Raw genomic sequence first — 16,188 nt, 5'->3', positions numbered from 1 at the left:
ATCAAAGTATGTAGGAGAGATTTCCTTTCTCTATCTTTATTCTCCCATTGAAAGAAAGTGTTGAAGTGTGTATTAACAGTTCAAGGTCTCGGCTACTTTTTATCTTGAAAAAAAGAGACAAAATGTTTGTCATTCCGGGAGCATAATCAGTTCAGCCGGCACACAATGACATAGTTAATTCACCAACGGAATTTGTTGCCATAGCTCCAGTGAGGGATAGGGGAGATAAAACAATGGCCTTTTTCACCAGTGCAGCTTTCACCACAACCTGCCTGTCCCCGCACGGCAGGCCATGATAGCGCCAGTCCAGAGCACAGCACTTGTCGATGAACAGCGGCCCAGAGGGGACAAGAGGAGACCGGTGGCAAACAAAGCAGGAACACCCAGCACCTTGGATCTCTGCTCATTCGATCACTGGGACACGACTAGTTCCTCGGAGCTTGTGGTTCAGGTTCACCGTTGGTCAAGTGCTCCAGTAAATCCAGAGAAGGAAGATTTCATCCTGGGACTCAAAAGAACTCCAAAGAGAAGAGAGGACTCTAGGAGACGGGGAAAGCAGACCAGGAGCAGAAATGGTGGGCCACCAGCAATGCACCTTGGAACAGGATACCAGGGACCATGGCACTTCCAGATCCTGGCGCAAGGTAACAGACATGCTTTCTTAGTGATCTTCGCCTGTTTGAATATCGAAGTAGGTCCCCAAAGTAAAGCCCTATGTATCTGTGAGTGTAACGGACCTGCGCTAATTAATATAGTCCCTCTCAACATGGAAATCTTATCCTTTCCATCTTAAGGTGATAAAAAAGAAACGTTGGGGCTCCTGTTTGTTTATCCCCTTACTGACTATGCAGGATCCCTGGATAGAGTTAGATGACAGGAACAGCTTCTCTTTCTGAAAAGCAGTCAAATCAGGATGAGGAAATGTAGGTGGTTCGAGGCAAAGAATGACGCTGTGTGAGCCTGAGGGCGTTGGAGAACCGTGGTAACAAAGTGCTCATTACCCTATAGAATGAGAAAGTTTCCTCTTAGAAAAGTCACAACATCCTGACATCCGTTTCTGAATTTCTCGCTGTGCAATTATCACAGAAGTGAGACCACCTCGTATGGTCTTGCCTTGTGGGGCATTGAGTGCCTAAGGGAATGTGCATTTTAGTGGAGTCCTACTAAATCAAATGAATTCTAGATGGAAAAAGCTTAGGTGGTCAGACGAAATAGTAAGAAGGCTTTCAGGTGATGTGAAGGAGAGGTTAGGACCAGGGGAAGCTTCCTGGCAATGACATAATGTTCCTGCTTTACAGTAAAGGTGGTTTCATGCCACACCCTGACAGCAGTTTCTTGGGTCTCAAGACACCAGCTCTGCTCTTGCTTGTATCGGCACCCCTTCGAAAGCTCCCCATCCCCCTCAGAGCGAGCAGGGCTGGCTGGTTCAAGCACCCCATGCCTCAGAAAGTAGTCTAGGCCCACAGCCACTGGGCACCTGGGCAACATGGCTAGGAGAGCAATTCCTCTATTCGATCCCTTCCCCATTGGCCCCAGTATTGTCTCAGATTTGGAAAAAGTGTACATGTTGGGGATTCATGAGTTTTACCAACTCATTTTATTGTGTAAATGGGGGGATAAGGATGCATTTCAGTCCTTCATTTATTCATTCTTCCACATCTCATTCCAAAAATAGATTTGACATGGTATTAAAACAACTAAAGAGATTCAGTTCTTGACTGGTACAGATATGGAAAGTTGAGATGATCTTTCTCTGTCCAGTCATGGAGAATTAAATCTGTGCAAATAATCACTCCGTATTCCCATACCTTTTGTGAATTGAAAAATAACCAAGGTCTTCTAATCTCATGGGTCTCCCAATAGCATCACTTAATATACTAACGGCTGCAGTTTTGGAGCGCCTGGCTGGCTCAGTTGGTGGAGCCTGCAACTCTTGGTTTCAGGGGTGTGAGTTCAAGCCCCAAATTGGGTGTAGAGATTACCTAAAAATAAAATCTTTAGGGGCACCTGCGTGGCTCAGTCAATTAAGGGTCTGACTCTTGATATCAGCTCTGGTCATGATCTCACAGTCGTGACATCAAGCTCTATATTGGGTTCTGCGCTGAGCATGGAGCCTGCTTAAGATTCTCTCTCTCCTTCACTCTTGGCGCCTCCCTGCCTGATAAATAAATGAACTTAAAAAAATAAAATCTTAAAAAAAGAGCAGCTGCAATTTTTGGTCCTTAGTAGGTGGCACGCCCTGTGGTAAGTACGTTGGGTGTCTTATTTCATGTGATTACGTCCAGCAAAAGTGCCTGAGCTCCTGACTGCTTCCCTATTCTGCTAATCTGTGCTTTACTTTCTTCACTTACGTGGGCTGGGTTTATTTAGCCTCCTCGGGCAAGCATGAATTACACTATTAATTATAACAATGACGAAGAAGTGATTGTGTTGACATTTTAATCAGCCTTTTGGGTTCTCGGTGTACTTTTCATACAAAAGCTGACCTCAACTTCTATAAATTTAACTTCCTGACTCCCACCTCTCTTGCTCACCATACACTGATACCCCCAAGCTAATAGTACTGCTTACCAACTGATAGTTGTAAACATTGTCATTAAATATTTTATCGGAACAATGAGGATAATTCTGAATTTAATAATATTTATGAGTTCTCTAGGAACGCGAACACCCTTTAAATGAGAGAGCCGGTTATTCATTTTGCACATATTTAACTTTGGTACTTGATCGGCACTTATTTGGAAATAGGAGAATGCCTGGATACATCTCAATTCCTCTTACTCCAAATCCCGTCAGGTAGACGTTATTTACTTTCTCGTTTTCAAGTGAGAAACTTCGAGCTCACAGAAGTTAAGTAAATTGCCAAAGGTAGTAAGTGTACAGCTAAGATTCAGGATCTTGGAATACATTTTCACTTTTTCTAAATGTTTATTTTTGAAAGAGAGAGAGAGAGAGAGCTCGTGAGCTGGGGAGGGGCAGAGAGAGAGGGAGAGAGAGAATCTCAAGCGGGCGCCACACTATCAGCTTGGAGCCCGACTTGGAGCTCGAACTCACGAACCATGAGATTATGACCAGAGTTGAAATCGAGACTCACTCAGGTGCCCCCATTTTCACTTTTTCTTTAAGCCTGCACTGTCATTTAAGATAGCCACGAACCACATATGGCTGTTTAAATTTAAATTGTAGTTTAGGGGCACCTGTGTGGCTCAATCGGTTAAGCATCCAACTTTGGCTCAGGATATGATCTTGTGGTCTGTGAGTTCAAGCCCCCCCATCAGGCTCTGTGCTGACGGCTCAGAGCCTGGATCCTGCTTTGGAGTCTGTGTCTGCCTCTCTCTCTCTCTCTCTCTCTCTCTCTCTCTCTTGCTCTCCCTCTCAAAAATAAATAAACATTAAAACATTTTTTAATTTAAATTTTAGTTTAAATTAAATAAAATTTAAAATTTAGTTCCTCAGTGGCACTAGCCACATTTCAAGTGCTCAGTAGCCACGTGTGGCTAGTGACTACCTCATGTGGATGGCTAGACAGCACAGATATAGAATATTACATCACTGCAGAAAGTTCTATTGGATAATACTGCTTTAAGTTGTAGTATCTCTTTTCGATATGTTGACACATGTCCTCAAAATATATTGCAGTACTGTTATAAGTAATATGGATTTAATATTTTACAGTAAAATTTCATTCATTGGAAGTCTCCTCATTTGCATAGCACCAAGTTAACTTTGATCTGCAAATTAATAATATAGATAAGAGTCAAGGAGACGTTAAACACACTTCAGAGGCCAAAGATTTTTAAGCACCATCAAATAACTCCAGAAGCACTCACTTAGATGCAAGCAATTGATATGATAATTACACATCATTTTTATTTATTCATTAAAACAGGATCCCCTAAGGTGCCCTGGTAGGAAATAATATGGTTAGCCTAGTGCTTTATAGCAAATCTTCCGCTATTTCTAAATTCTATGGAAAATCATTTTATACTACTGATTTACCTTCCTCTCTTCCTTTGGGTCATTAAGTAAATTGGTAGCATAAAATACTATCACAGTGAAATTTTTATTAGCTCAAGATCTAATTCTAAAACCCTCCCTTCTTCCACTCTATCCCAGGATACCCCGGAAGGAGTGTCCCTGGGGGCCCTTCATAGACCCTGGAACATAGGAGGGGTTTGATAAATATCTGTTGATTGACAGAGACAGTTCTTTCAAGATGCCACTTGATCCATAGGATTCATGGATCAAAATGAAAACTGTCTTCCATTTCTTCTTTTCCCTTTACCAATCTTTGCTGCAAAGTCTTCATTGTGAGATAAGGGGTTCCTATTTCTGAGAAAAAGATGCCTTGCAGGCATTCAGGTCGGAGGGTGGGAGTGAGCAGTGTGATCCTATGTGAAAATTCGGAACCAAATCTGTGAGCTTCTTCAGAAAAGAGAGCTGCCTTCCCAAGGCACCAGCCATCATTTGGGCCCATCAGTTCTTTTTTTTTTTTAATGTTTATTTATTTACTTTTTGAGAGAGAGAGTGGATGCGAGTGAGCCCGCAGAGTGGGGGAAGGGTAGAGAGAGAGGGAGAGAGAGAATCCCAAGCAGGCTCCACGCTGATAAGGCAGAGCCCTGACTTGGGGCTTGAACTCACAAACCTATGAGATCATGACCTAAGCCAAAACCAAGAGTCAGACACTCAACCGACTAAATCACCCAGGCACCCCAGGCACCATCAGTTCTTAAGCAGTATGTTGAGGGGTGCCTGGATGGCCCAGTTGGTTAAGTGTTCAACTTCAGCTCAGGTCATGATCTCACGGTTCGTGGGTTCAAGCCTTGTGTCGGGCTGTGAGCTGAAAGCTTGAGCCTGCTTCAGAGTCTGTGTCTCCCTCTCTCCCTCTGTCCTTCTCCTGCTTGTGCTATCTCTCTCTCAAAAATAAATAAATAAAGATTAAACAAGACCAGTATGTTGAACACGTTTGCCAGGTACTGTGCTGGCTCTAGGTAACAGGATAGAAGAAGAGAATTTTGAGTCATTTAGAGAAGAATGACCCTTGAATTTCTAAATCTTTAGTGGTTTCTTGCAAGCTTGCTTGAAGTGGTCATTCCAAACATGGAAAAAACTCAATTCCTCAGTTTAGCAGTTAGCTTCAAAGAATATGATTTGTCACTTCCTTGTCTTCTGTACGAAAAATTTCTAGTGTAAGCCATAAGCAAAGAAAGAGAAAATCATTGAAACAATATAAATGCATTTGGAATAGTTAGTCTTTATTTGGAGGGAATTAAACAATTTGGAACAGTCCAAATTCATGAAGTTTAGATATCTGAGCATCTTTATTTTTTATTTTTTTTTTAACGTTTATTTATTTTTGGGACAGAGAGAGACAGAGCATGAATGGGGGAGGGGCAGAGAGAGAGGGAGACACAGAATCGGAAGCAGGCTCCAGGCTCCGAGCCACCAGCCCAGAGCCCGACGTGGGGCTCGAACTCATGGACCGCGAGATCGTGACCTGAGCCGAAGTCGGACGCTCAACCAACTGAGCCACCCAGGCGCCCCTAAAGCCACTTAGGGCAAATAGATACTACATTTTTACTTTTTGTTCCATAACACAATTAGGGCTTTTTTCCTCTCATCCATCTGCAATTCCTTCGCCTGAATCCTAGTATTACAGGAATGGCATGTATTTGTACAACGTGCAGCTAACTCACTGCAGTCTTTGTCTCCTTTGGAGACTATATGGTAGACCTATCCAAGGGTCACACGCCATGCTGACCCAGTTAACAGATGTATAATCACTGCCATCGGCTGCTCTGCTGATAGCTCTCACTCTGAAAATTGACAGGTAGTGCACACGCTGTATGTCTGTTGCAATTGAATCTGGGTTTCTAGAAGACACTAATCTCTCTTGCTAAACTATGGCTCCCCATCCACCGTGGTCCACTAAGGCAAGCCTTGACTAGTATGCATTTTGGAAATCTTACCAGCTCACCCAAATGGCTCAATTAGCACACGAAAAGATGTGGAGTGAGAGGTGAAACCTGTGTCTGTTGAAACCTGGGGTTCTTCTGGTCTTCCCAGTACTGGAAACTATGGGAAGAAAAGGAATCTTACTGGTTTCTCTTATTTTTGTCCTTTATTCTCAGGGAGTTGGGACCAGCTCTCAAATACCATGGAGCAAAGGATATACAAGAACTGGCATACTCTCTGTCCCCAAAAAAATAAATAAACGTTGAAAAAAAAATTATTAAAAAAAAAAAAAAGAACTGGCATAAAATTAATCTTGCCCTTGGGGAGCCTGGGTGGCTCAATTGGTTAAGCATCCGGTTTCTGCTCAGGTCATGATCTTGCAGTCCATGTGTTCGAGTCCCACATCAGGCTCTGTGCTGACAGCTCAGAGCATGGAGCCTGTTTCAGATTCTGTGTCTCCCTCTCTTTCTGACCCTCCCCCATCCATGCTCTGTCTCTCTCTGTCTCAAAAAAAAATAAATGTTGGGGCGCCTGGGTGGCGCAGTCGGTTAAGCGTCCGACTTCAGCCAGGTCACGTTCTCGCGGTCCGTGAGTTCGAGCCCCGCGTCAGGCTCTGGGCTGATGGCTCAGAGCCTGGAGCCTGTTTCCGATTCTGTGTCTCTCTCTCTCTCTCTGCCCCTCCCCCGTTCATGCTCTGTCTCTCTCTGTCCCAAAAAATAAATAAACGTTGAAAAAAAAATTTAAAAAAAAAATAAAAATAAAAATAAATGTTAAAAAAATTTTTTTAAATGAATCTTGCCCCATTCTTGCAGTGAGGACTTATAATGTGAAAAACATACTCTTTATTTCAATCTTGCCCCAGGCATTAGAGCATTTTATTTTTTTATTTTAGTATTTTTATTTTTTGAAGTAATCGCTGTGCCCAACATGGGGCCTGAACTCGTAACCCTGAGATCAAGAGTCACATGTTCTACTGACTGAGCCAGCCAGGTGCCCCTATTAGAGCATTATAAAGTTCTCTTGGGCTTTTCATGAACTAGAAATTTTTTCTTTCTCTCCCTCTATCTCACATATACACACACACATGCACGCACACGTGCACACACAGGCGCACACACAGTTACACACATGGAAAGAAAAAAGAAAGGAAAAAAATGGAAAGTGTGGCCCAGGACAAAAAGAAAAATAATATCTGTTTCAAATGTGTCTTCTTCAGTTCCATTAAGTCATAGAAAAAAGTAAGAGGAATTTAAATGATAATTCTTTTAAAAGCGAAGATGGTAAGATTAGATTTTTAACAGTACCATCATATTTACTAAAAAACAAACAAAAAATCTTTCAGAGTTTGCCCTACCTATATATTCCTGCTCTATACATTCTTTGAGAGTGTAGACTATCACATCTTGGATGCATGGCTCCTGATGTACTGTAGATGCTCAGTAAGTGTTTGTTGAATGAGTGAAAGGAATTTAAATCCCTGTTTATTCTCTATCCTCCTTGCCCAGGGAGAATCCTGTGTTTGTTCATCTAAGGTCAACTCTAGGTTGTCCCGGAGAATGAATGAATTTCAACCCAGTCTATAAGGCATACATCATTGTTGGGTAGACCCACTTCAACTTGACTCCAGCGTCTAAATTGAATGACTTGATCATTAACACCAGCCACAAAGATGGAGTAATCACTATTTACAGGACTTTCCACCCCAAACCCTGCCAGACTCCTAGGTTTGCTGGAGGTGTGTGATATCTCAAGGCAAGGTGGGATCTGCTCAGAGACACCAGAGGTGGCTGACTCCCTCTCTACAGTTTTTCCTTGGCTTCCGCTGCGATGTGCACAGCAGGCTCAGCCTCCAGGAGACATGGGTCAGGCTTGTACACAAATCTGTCCCATAAATTCCTTGCCATGTGGCTACTACACCTTCCCTGAAGAGGGCAATTGAAGGAAGCTTGTAAGTATCACACAAGGAATTCAGCACACAAGTGGAGAATTGATAAAAGAGTTTTGTAGGGTTTTCTCCATTCTACAAGGTAGGAGAGTAGCACAGTAGAAGTCTTCTTACCATATACAATGGGGACCGATAGGTTGGTTAATTGAAAAATAAAATGTCTCTGATAAAGACTTGTTTAAAAAAATGATAAATATATGCATTAAATATTTTTTAATTTAAAATAATATATTGTTACTTTGCCAATCCTTTAATTGGACCACCGATTAGAACTCTGTGTCATCTTTTCTTTATTGAGCATCACCTAGGCAATATCTATGATTTCCATTTTGGGTTTATTCTAAATGAAGAGAAAACTTAAGATATTTTAAAAAAATGGAGTATAAAATGCTATGTTTGGGGGGATCTTGTTCCCTATCTTTACAGTTGTCTTGCCCTCACCTAATTCAACAGTAGTTTTTAAAAGCCACATGACTGCTTCTTGTCTTTTGAAAACAATTTAGTCTTAAAAATACTCTTTTTGCACATTTTTATCAGTTTCCATAACATTTAATTAAATTGCATCATTTCCATCACAGTGGCCATAAACAGGATGGGGGAAAGTTCAGTTAACTCTTGTAAAATGTAAAACTCAACTTTTCAGAGCTAATCTACCCAGGCATTCTCAAGAGTAGCTTACTACCAGACAGAAGCATTCAGAGTACTCTTAGGGTCCGTAGGGAAAATGGAGGGCACTGGTTAATTCTGCAGGTTGGTTAACCTGGAAGTTGATTTAAGGGAATCACTACTGTTCCTCTCTGGCCATAAAATGGTAAAAATAATAGTAATCACAGCAGGAAGGAAATCTTGTGTTTGTCTTCCATGCTTCAGGTGTACTGCATTATTTAATGAGCACCTCCTTTGTGACTGGCACTCAGGAGATTCAAAGAGACGTTCTTTTCAAGATATAAGCCATTAAATTGTTAAAAAAAACTCACTAAAAACCAATTCGTTGTTTTTTAGTATATTCACAGGGTTACGCAACCTGCAACACATTTTACTTTTAGAGGACTTTCATCACCACCTCCAAAAACGGCACTCAGTAGCAGTCAGTCCCTCCCCAGTCCCCCCAATAGCCCCAGTACTAGAAAACCACTCATCGATTTCTCTTACGTGGATTTGCCTTTTCTGGACATTTCACAGAGGTGGAATCATACAACATGTCGTCTTTTGTGTCTGGCTTCTTTCAGTGAGTTTATCTTTTCAAGGTCCATTCATGTTGTAGCATGGATCTGTACTTCATCCTTTTTTTATGGCCAAATAATATTCCATCGTATGGATAAACCACTATTTGTTTCTCCATTCACCAGGCAGTGGACATTTGGGTTGCTTGCACTTCTTGGTTATTGTGAATAATGCTATGACATTTGTGTACAAGATTTTTGTGAACACATATTTTCAATACTCTCGGGTAAATACCTAGGCATGGAATTGGTAGGTCAAATGGTAACTCTATTTTTAACTTTTTGAGGAACTGCCAATTACATTCCACCAGCAGTGTATGAGGGTTCCGATTTCTCCACATCCTCACCAACTCTTGTTATTTTCCATTTTCAAAATTTTAGCCATCCTAGTGGGTGTGAGGTGGTGTCTCATTGTGGTTTTGGTTTGCATGTCCCTAATGGCTAAAGAGGTTGTGCATCGTTCACATATCTATTGGCCATTTGTGTATCTTCTTTGGAGAAACGTCTTTTCAAATCCTTTGCCCATTTTGAATTGTGTTATTTCTTGCAAAGATCCATCTTTGCCTTAAAGCAAGGTTTCTCAGCTTTGGCATTATTGACAATTTGGGTTGGTTAATTCTTCGTTATGGGGGGTTTTCTTGTGCGTTGTAGCATGTTTACAGCGTCCTTAGTCTTTACCCACCAGATGTCAGTAGCACCCCCCAAGTTGTAACAATCAAAACTTTGTCCAGGGGCACCTGGCTGGCTCACTCGGCGGAGCATGCAACTCTTGATCTCAGGGTTATAATTTCGAGCCCCACGTTAGGTGTAGAGATTACTTAAGAATAAAATCTTAGTGGCACCTGGATGGTTCAGTCATTTAAGCATCTGACTCTCAATTTCGGCTCAGGTCGTGATCTCACAGTCGTGCGATGGAGCCCTGCATTGGCTCTGGACATGGAGCCTGCTTAGGATTCTCTCCCTTTTCCTCTGCACCCCCCCCAACAAATAAATAAATAAAATCTTAAAAACAACAACAACTGTGTCCAGACACTACAAAATCACCCTTGGGGAGCGGGATACAAATTATCCCTGAGTAAAGGACCGCTGCTCTAAAAGGTCCTCCTGTGCAGCTAAGAAACACTCACGTAGAAACGTAACTGAGCTTTAGGGGAGTGCTGGAGGCAGAAGCCCGTGGGAGGGTTGAGGATGATGTAAGAAAGTGGACTGGGGCGCCTGGGTGGCGCAGTCGGTTAAGCGTCCGACTTCAGCCAGGTCACGATCTCGCGGTCCGTGAGTTCGAGCCCCGCGTCGGGCTCTGGGCTGATGGCTCAGAGCCTGGAGCCTGTTTCCCATTCTGTGTCTCCCTCTCTCTCTGGCCCTCCCCCGTTCATGCTCTGTCTCTCTCTCTGTCCCAAAAATAAATAAACGTTGAAAAAAAAATTAAAAAAAAAAAAAAAGAAAGTGGACGGATCCTGGAGGTACGAACTGATCTTCCCAAGCCTGGTTGATGGGTTAATTAACAAGAGGAGAGACAGATGTCAAGGTTACAAGTGAGAATTAGGTAACATCATGAGATAAATAATGATTCAATATCATCACACCAAAGGAGTCGTAAGTTTGCATACAAAAGTATCAAAAGTGTGGTACATCTAGATTATGGGGTTTATGAGGTGAATTTACTCTGAGCTGGTCTCTGGAAAGAGTGTCATCCCCTGATGCTCCTAGGCGTGAAGCATAAATACCTGTTAAGTGGCCTTTCCCTGTTAGCCCTTGGCTTCATTTCTCCTGTTAGTCTCGTCTGGGGCGGGGGCGGGGGGATGTGTGCACATCTGTCTCAGACCCAGTGCTGGGTTTCAAGGAACAGTAGCCGCTGAGCTAGCTTTTTCAGTAGGGCAAATGCAAAAGTCTATCTAATAGAACCCACAGAAAGCTGAAAAGCAAGGAAAGGAACAAGAGCAGCTTGACAAAGCCTCGGAAAGGCTCATTTGCAGACATATTTACTCTAATCCCCTGATCTACTCAGTTGGCGTCTCTTAGTTCTAATTTCTGAAAGAGGGAATCTGAAGATCTGAGGAACCACTGAACAGCCCAAGGCTTGGTTTCTTCATCAGGTGTCCCAACCCAATTCCCTGGGCTGGGGGCTGGGGGCTGTATTCATAGAAGGGGTGGAGTGAGTTGAGGGCCAGATAGAGTAAAAGGAACTACCTCATAGATGCTTAAGCATTTCTACCACCTGTACAGATTCCCCACCCCACTGTTTATCTTCCCAAACGTGTTTGCCCCATTGCCGCGTGACACACACGACACGTCTCATAGGAATGGCCTTGCTATTGTTTGCCAGTAGAATACGGTTACCACCATTTACCTATGGCCCTGTGGTCTTGAGGTCAAGTATCTTTATTTTTTTTATTTAAAAAAAATTTTTTTTAACATTTATTCATTTTTGAAAGGCAGAGAGACAGAGCACAAACGGGGGAGGGGCAGAGAGAGAGGGAGACACAGAAACAGAAGCAGGCTCCAGGCTCTGAGCTATCAGCACAGAGCCTGATGCGGGGCTTGAACTCATGGACCGCGAGATCATGACCTGAGCCGAAGTCGGCCACTTAATCGACTGAGCCACCCAGGCGCCCCTCTTTATTTTTTTTAAAGTCATCACTGTACCCAGTATGGGGCTTGAACTCACAACCCTGAGATCAAGGGTCACGCGCTCTACCACCTGAGCCAGCCAGGCACCCCAGGCATCTTGACTTTAAAAGGTGGATGTGGGATGGGGGGCAAATTATCCATATGTTTTCTATTCAATAACGACATTGTAGGCGGGTGCCACTGAAACTAAGGTGAACTATTTTAATACGAAAAATATATCTGTTGGGGAGCGCTGTCTGCATCCCCTTCATCCCAATCCTCCCCCTTTGGCGTCACAGTTGGGAATAAAGACTACTAAGCTGTTGAGAGACCGTACCTCCTTCCCACTGGTTAATAAAGTGATGCCCTGCCTTCACAGCCTATTAATTAAGAAGGTAATCAGTGCATGCTTCACGTTTGCTATTTGAAACTCAAAGGCAATAAAATCAGAACACTACTCAGATTTTTTTCTCTTCAAGAAATGAATAACAAATTAGGGCCACAGAGCTAGAGTAATCACATTTTGAATGATTTCTCCTGAGCATGTCTTTAATAACCTGTATGTGTGGATAAGAAGAACAAAGAAAGGTAAAGTTAATTATCTAGGAAAAGCTTCATCAAGGAGTTTTGGTCACGTTAGTCCAGGGTTTCTCAACCTTGGTATTGATGATATTGGGGGCCAGACAATTCCTCGTTGTGGGGAGCAATCCTGTGCATACAGTGGGTTGTTGAGCAGCATCGCTGGTCTCCAGCCAGTATCCCTGGTCTCTACAGTATAGCCTAGTAGCACCGCCCCACCCAAGTCTTGACAACCAAAAATGTTTCCAGACATGGTGACATGTCCTCTGTGGGGCAAAATCATCCTGGATTGAGAACTAATGAATTAATCATATACGTTCTTCTTACTCCCCATTCCTCTGGGGTCCCTGTAGGGTTTGTTGTTGTTGGTTTGTTTTTTTTTTTAATTTTTAACTTTACAGAAAGAGAGAGAGAGGGGGTGGAGGAGAAGGGCAGAGGAAGAGAGAGGATCCCAAGCAGGCTGCACACTCAGCGCAGAGCCCGACTCAGGGGTCAATCTCACAACCCCAAGATCACGACCTGAACGGAAATCAAAAGTCAGATGCACAACCAAGTGAGCGACTCAGCCTCCGAGTTGGTTGTTTTAAACCCTTAGAACCAAACGTTTTATACCAGCGCCATCTACACTTTTCCAGGGAATGGTTTGAAAAGAAATTGGCTGGATCAAAATTACTCGTCAAAGTGACAAGAAGAGCTCTTTCCATTTCTGAATTGAAGAGTAGCAAACAAAAAGAACAAAGGAAGGAGGTCTAAGAAAGGTATATATGTAAAACACTCAGCTAAACACTTATATTTAATCCCTATGAAACCCTCAGGGGCATAATTAGTCTTATTTTATTGGTGAGGAAACTGAGGTTTAGAGAAATTACATAATTTGCTCAAGAACACAGTTTGTAATTTGGTAGTGGAACTACAAGCCTGATGGCAAATTTGTTCCCATCTGCAGATTGCCTCAGTACGTGCACTTAAAGTGTTAGACATCTCATAAAGCAAGGTGACCAATTTTTATCTTTTTAAAAAGAAATACAGCTTTTGGGGTGCCTGGCTGCCTCAGTCAGTAGAGCATGTGACTCTAGATCTCAGGGCTGTGAGTTCCAACCCCACACTGGGCATGAAGTCTACTTTAAAAAAAAGTAAAAAAATTGTAAATACAGCTTTTATTATGAATAGTTTTTAACATATGCAGAATTAGACAAAACAGTATCTCCCCATTTGTGCTGTTCATGTACTTGTCGTGCAGCTTCAATAACAATCAGCCCAGTACTAATATTGTTTCATGCAGAGCTTCTCAACCTTGGCATTGACATTTTGGGCAGATCGTTGTACACACACCAGACAAGGCGAAACTAAAGCTGAGTTCTGACTGACTTGACTGGTAAAAGTACACTGAGTCGCTTTGGGATTCAGAAAGCTTATTACTTACTTAGTGAAAGAGATGTACCATCGGTGCCAGCTTCCCGTGGTCCTTGTCCTCTACGCCAAGGACAGCAGGGCAACAAAAGAGGCCAGATGACCTCTAGACTCCTGCTGCTGAGGAGCCCATTGTAGATGGCAACTAACCGGTTTTCTACTCCGCAGGGCTGATGCGGAGGGGGACAGGGCCAGAAGCCCCATATCTCAGCAGAACTCAAGAGGCAGTTAGGAACTGCTTCCTGGGGGTCTCTCAGCGGGAGATAGGGACAAGTAGGAGGTGGCCTCCTAGCAGCTCCTAACAGGCCTCCCACCTCTCACGGTCTGCCTCTGCCGACTGACGGACACTCAGATGAGCCGCAGTTCAAGTCTTTGCCAGCGCTAGCCATGTGGACACATTCGATGTTGTCAGGCAGGGTGTCAGTGCAGACCCATTCCCCCACGTTGGAGGGCTGTTTCTGTGCATTGTAGGATGTTTAGCACTAAATGCCTGGAGCATCACCCGCCCCCCCCCCAACACACACACACACGTGGTCAAGAAAAATATCTCCAGACATCACTAAATGTACGCTGGGGGGACAAAGTTGCAGCCAGTTGAGAAGCTGTCATCTACAGCCCTATCTACTCCCCACACCCACACAATATAATTCATCTGCAAATACTTCAGTGCATATTTCTAAAATAAAGTTTAAAAAAAACATAAACATGGGGCACCTGTGTGGCTCAGTCGGTTGGGCATCCAGCTTTGGCTCAGGTCATGATCCCATGGTCTGTGGGTTTGAGCCCCGCATCGGGCTCTGTGCTGATGGCTCAGAGACTGGACCCTGCTTCGGATTCTGTGTCTCCTTCTCTCTGTCCCCTCTCTCCACTCAGACTCTGTCTCTCTGTCTCAAAAAAGTAAATAAACATTAAAAAAAAATTAAAAACCCATAAACATGATATCAGTATCATACCTGAAACATTTACTAATAATCCTACTACAGCATCCAGAAACTGTCCAAATTTCTCATTGTCTCCTGCATGTTGTAATTTTTTTTACAGTGTTTTGAATTGCGATCCTAGTAATACGGGGTTTACAATGCAATTGATGGCTGTGTCTTTTAGATCTTGTTTAATCCTTAGGTTTCTTGCAATTTTTTGGTTGCAGCAACTAAGTTTGTCCTATAGAGCTTCCTACAATCTGGATTTTGCTGATTGCATCCCTGTGGTGTTAATGTACTCCTTTATCCCTTCTTTATTTCCCATAAATTGGTCTTGGACCAAGAGGTGTGATCAAAACCAGGTTCTATTTACTTGGGAAACTACTTGATAGGTGGTGCGTGTGTCTCTCTCTGGAGTGTATGACATTGGCGGTGGTCTGTCTTTTTGTCATGCTGGCAGTTGTTGATGCCCCATGCCTAGATCCACTCATTCACGAGGGGTTTGAAAACGGGGAGAGTCTAATGCGTTACCTTCTTCATTACCTCCATACTTTCATTACTCATTCTAAGACGATCTGCTTCTCCTTACTACTTGGTCACTCAGAAGTACGTTTGTATAGAAAAGGTAAGATAAATGCCTGATTCTTTCCCTCTGGCTTCCAGTTTTCAAAATAATGCCTGTGACGCCTTGCAGCTGCCGATGCAGACAACTGACGTCTTTGGTTTGTTCGGGACTCTGTTCTATAGTATTATGAACTGGTGGATTTAAACACAGTTGATGGATCTCGATACATTGCAGTTCTCATCCTTAACGATGCTTCAACTTTTCATCTTAGGCAGACAAGAGTGTTTCCAAGTTGACTCCTGAGTCCTTTGGACAAGTTCTGTCGTTTTTGAAAACGGGATAGTAAAACGCATACATTCACATCTGTATTTTTATCTTCAGTTTTGCTCTACAACAGTGTTGCTCAAAGTAAAGTCAAGTTGAGGGAATCTCTGGGCCTACTGATTAGAATCTCTGGGAGTGCGGCCTGGGAAAGCAGTTTAACAAACTCTCTGGGTGATTCTTATGCACATTAAAGTATGAGAACCTCTGCTCTAGAGAACTGACCTTAGAGCCTTGGGGTCACCTTTGTCACTTAAGATCTCTCGCCCTTCAGGAATTTCTTGGATGTCAACAGAGGGCACAATCAATCATCCTTGAGGGTTATTTCCTACATTTTTGAAATAACCTAAAGCCAATTGATAGTTTGATAGGTGAATGGTAATTCTGGAAATCTGGTTAATACCACTTTGGATAAAAAAAAAATACTGATCTGGTTATATAAAAACTCTTTGTCTTTTTAAGATTTTAAATAATCTCTGTACCCAACATGGGGCTCGAACTCACAACCCTGAGATCAAGAGTTGCATGCTCTACAGCCCCCAAAACTGATTTTCAGAAGTGGCGTTATAAAATTTCCGTGATGCAAATTCCGGAAGATTTATTCCAAAAACGTTCTGAGCAAGGGTAGTATTTTACATGCTAGGGACTGCCATGGTTTAATGC

General features: G+C 42.8%; 1 protein-coding gene across 5 annotated transcripts in view; it reads left to right on the top strand.

Moving 5' to 3' along the window:
* Positions 1-212: 212 nt before the first annotated feature.
* The window catches only part of PCYT1B (phosphate cytidylyltransferase 1B, choline), a 126,699-nt gene continuing 110,723 nt past the window's right edge, over positions 213-16,188 (top strand). For 2 of the 5 annotated variants that reach the window (XM_047076025.1, XM_047076024.1), the window contains exon 1: positions 214-644. In XM_047076025.1, the coding sequence (XP_046931981.1) occupies positions 293-644 (352 nt within the window). In that variant the 5' untranslated portion in view covers positions 214-292. Of the gene's footprint in view, positions 645-16,188 lie in introns of all 5 variants that reach the window. The other 3 variants (XM_047076027.1, XM_047076030.1, XM_047076029.1) reach the window with 2 other exon arrangements.

The sequence above is a fragment of the Lynx rufus genome, unplaced genomic scaffold (genome assembly GCF_022079265.1).
Source record: "Lynx rufus isolate CCGP_SWC_20201006 ecotype Redwood Valley unplaced genomic scaffold, mLynRuf1.p SCAF_14, whole genome shotgun sequence".
Lineage (NCBI taxonomy): Eukaryota > Metazoa > Chordata > Mammalia > Carnivora > Felidae > Lynx > Lynx rufus.
This window is presented reverse-complemented; position numbering and strand designations above follow the sequence as displayed.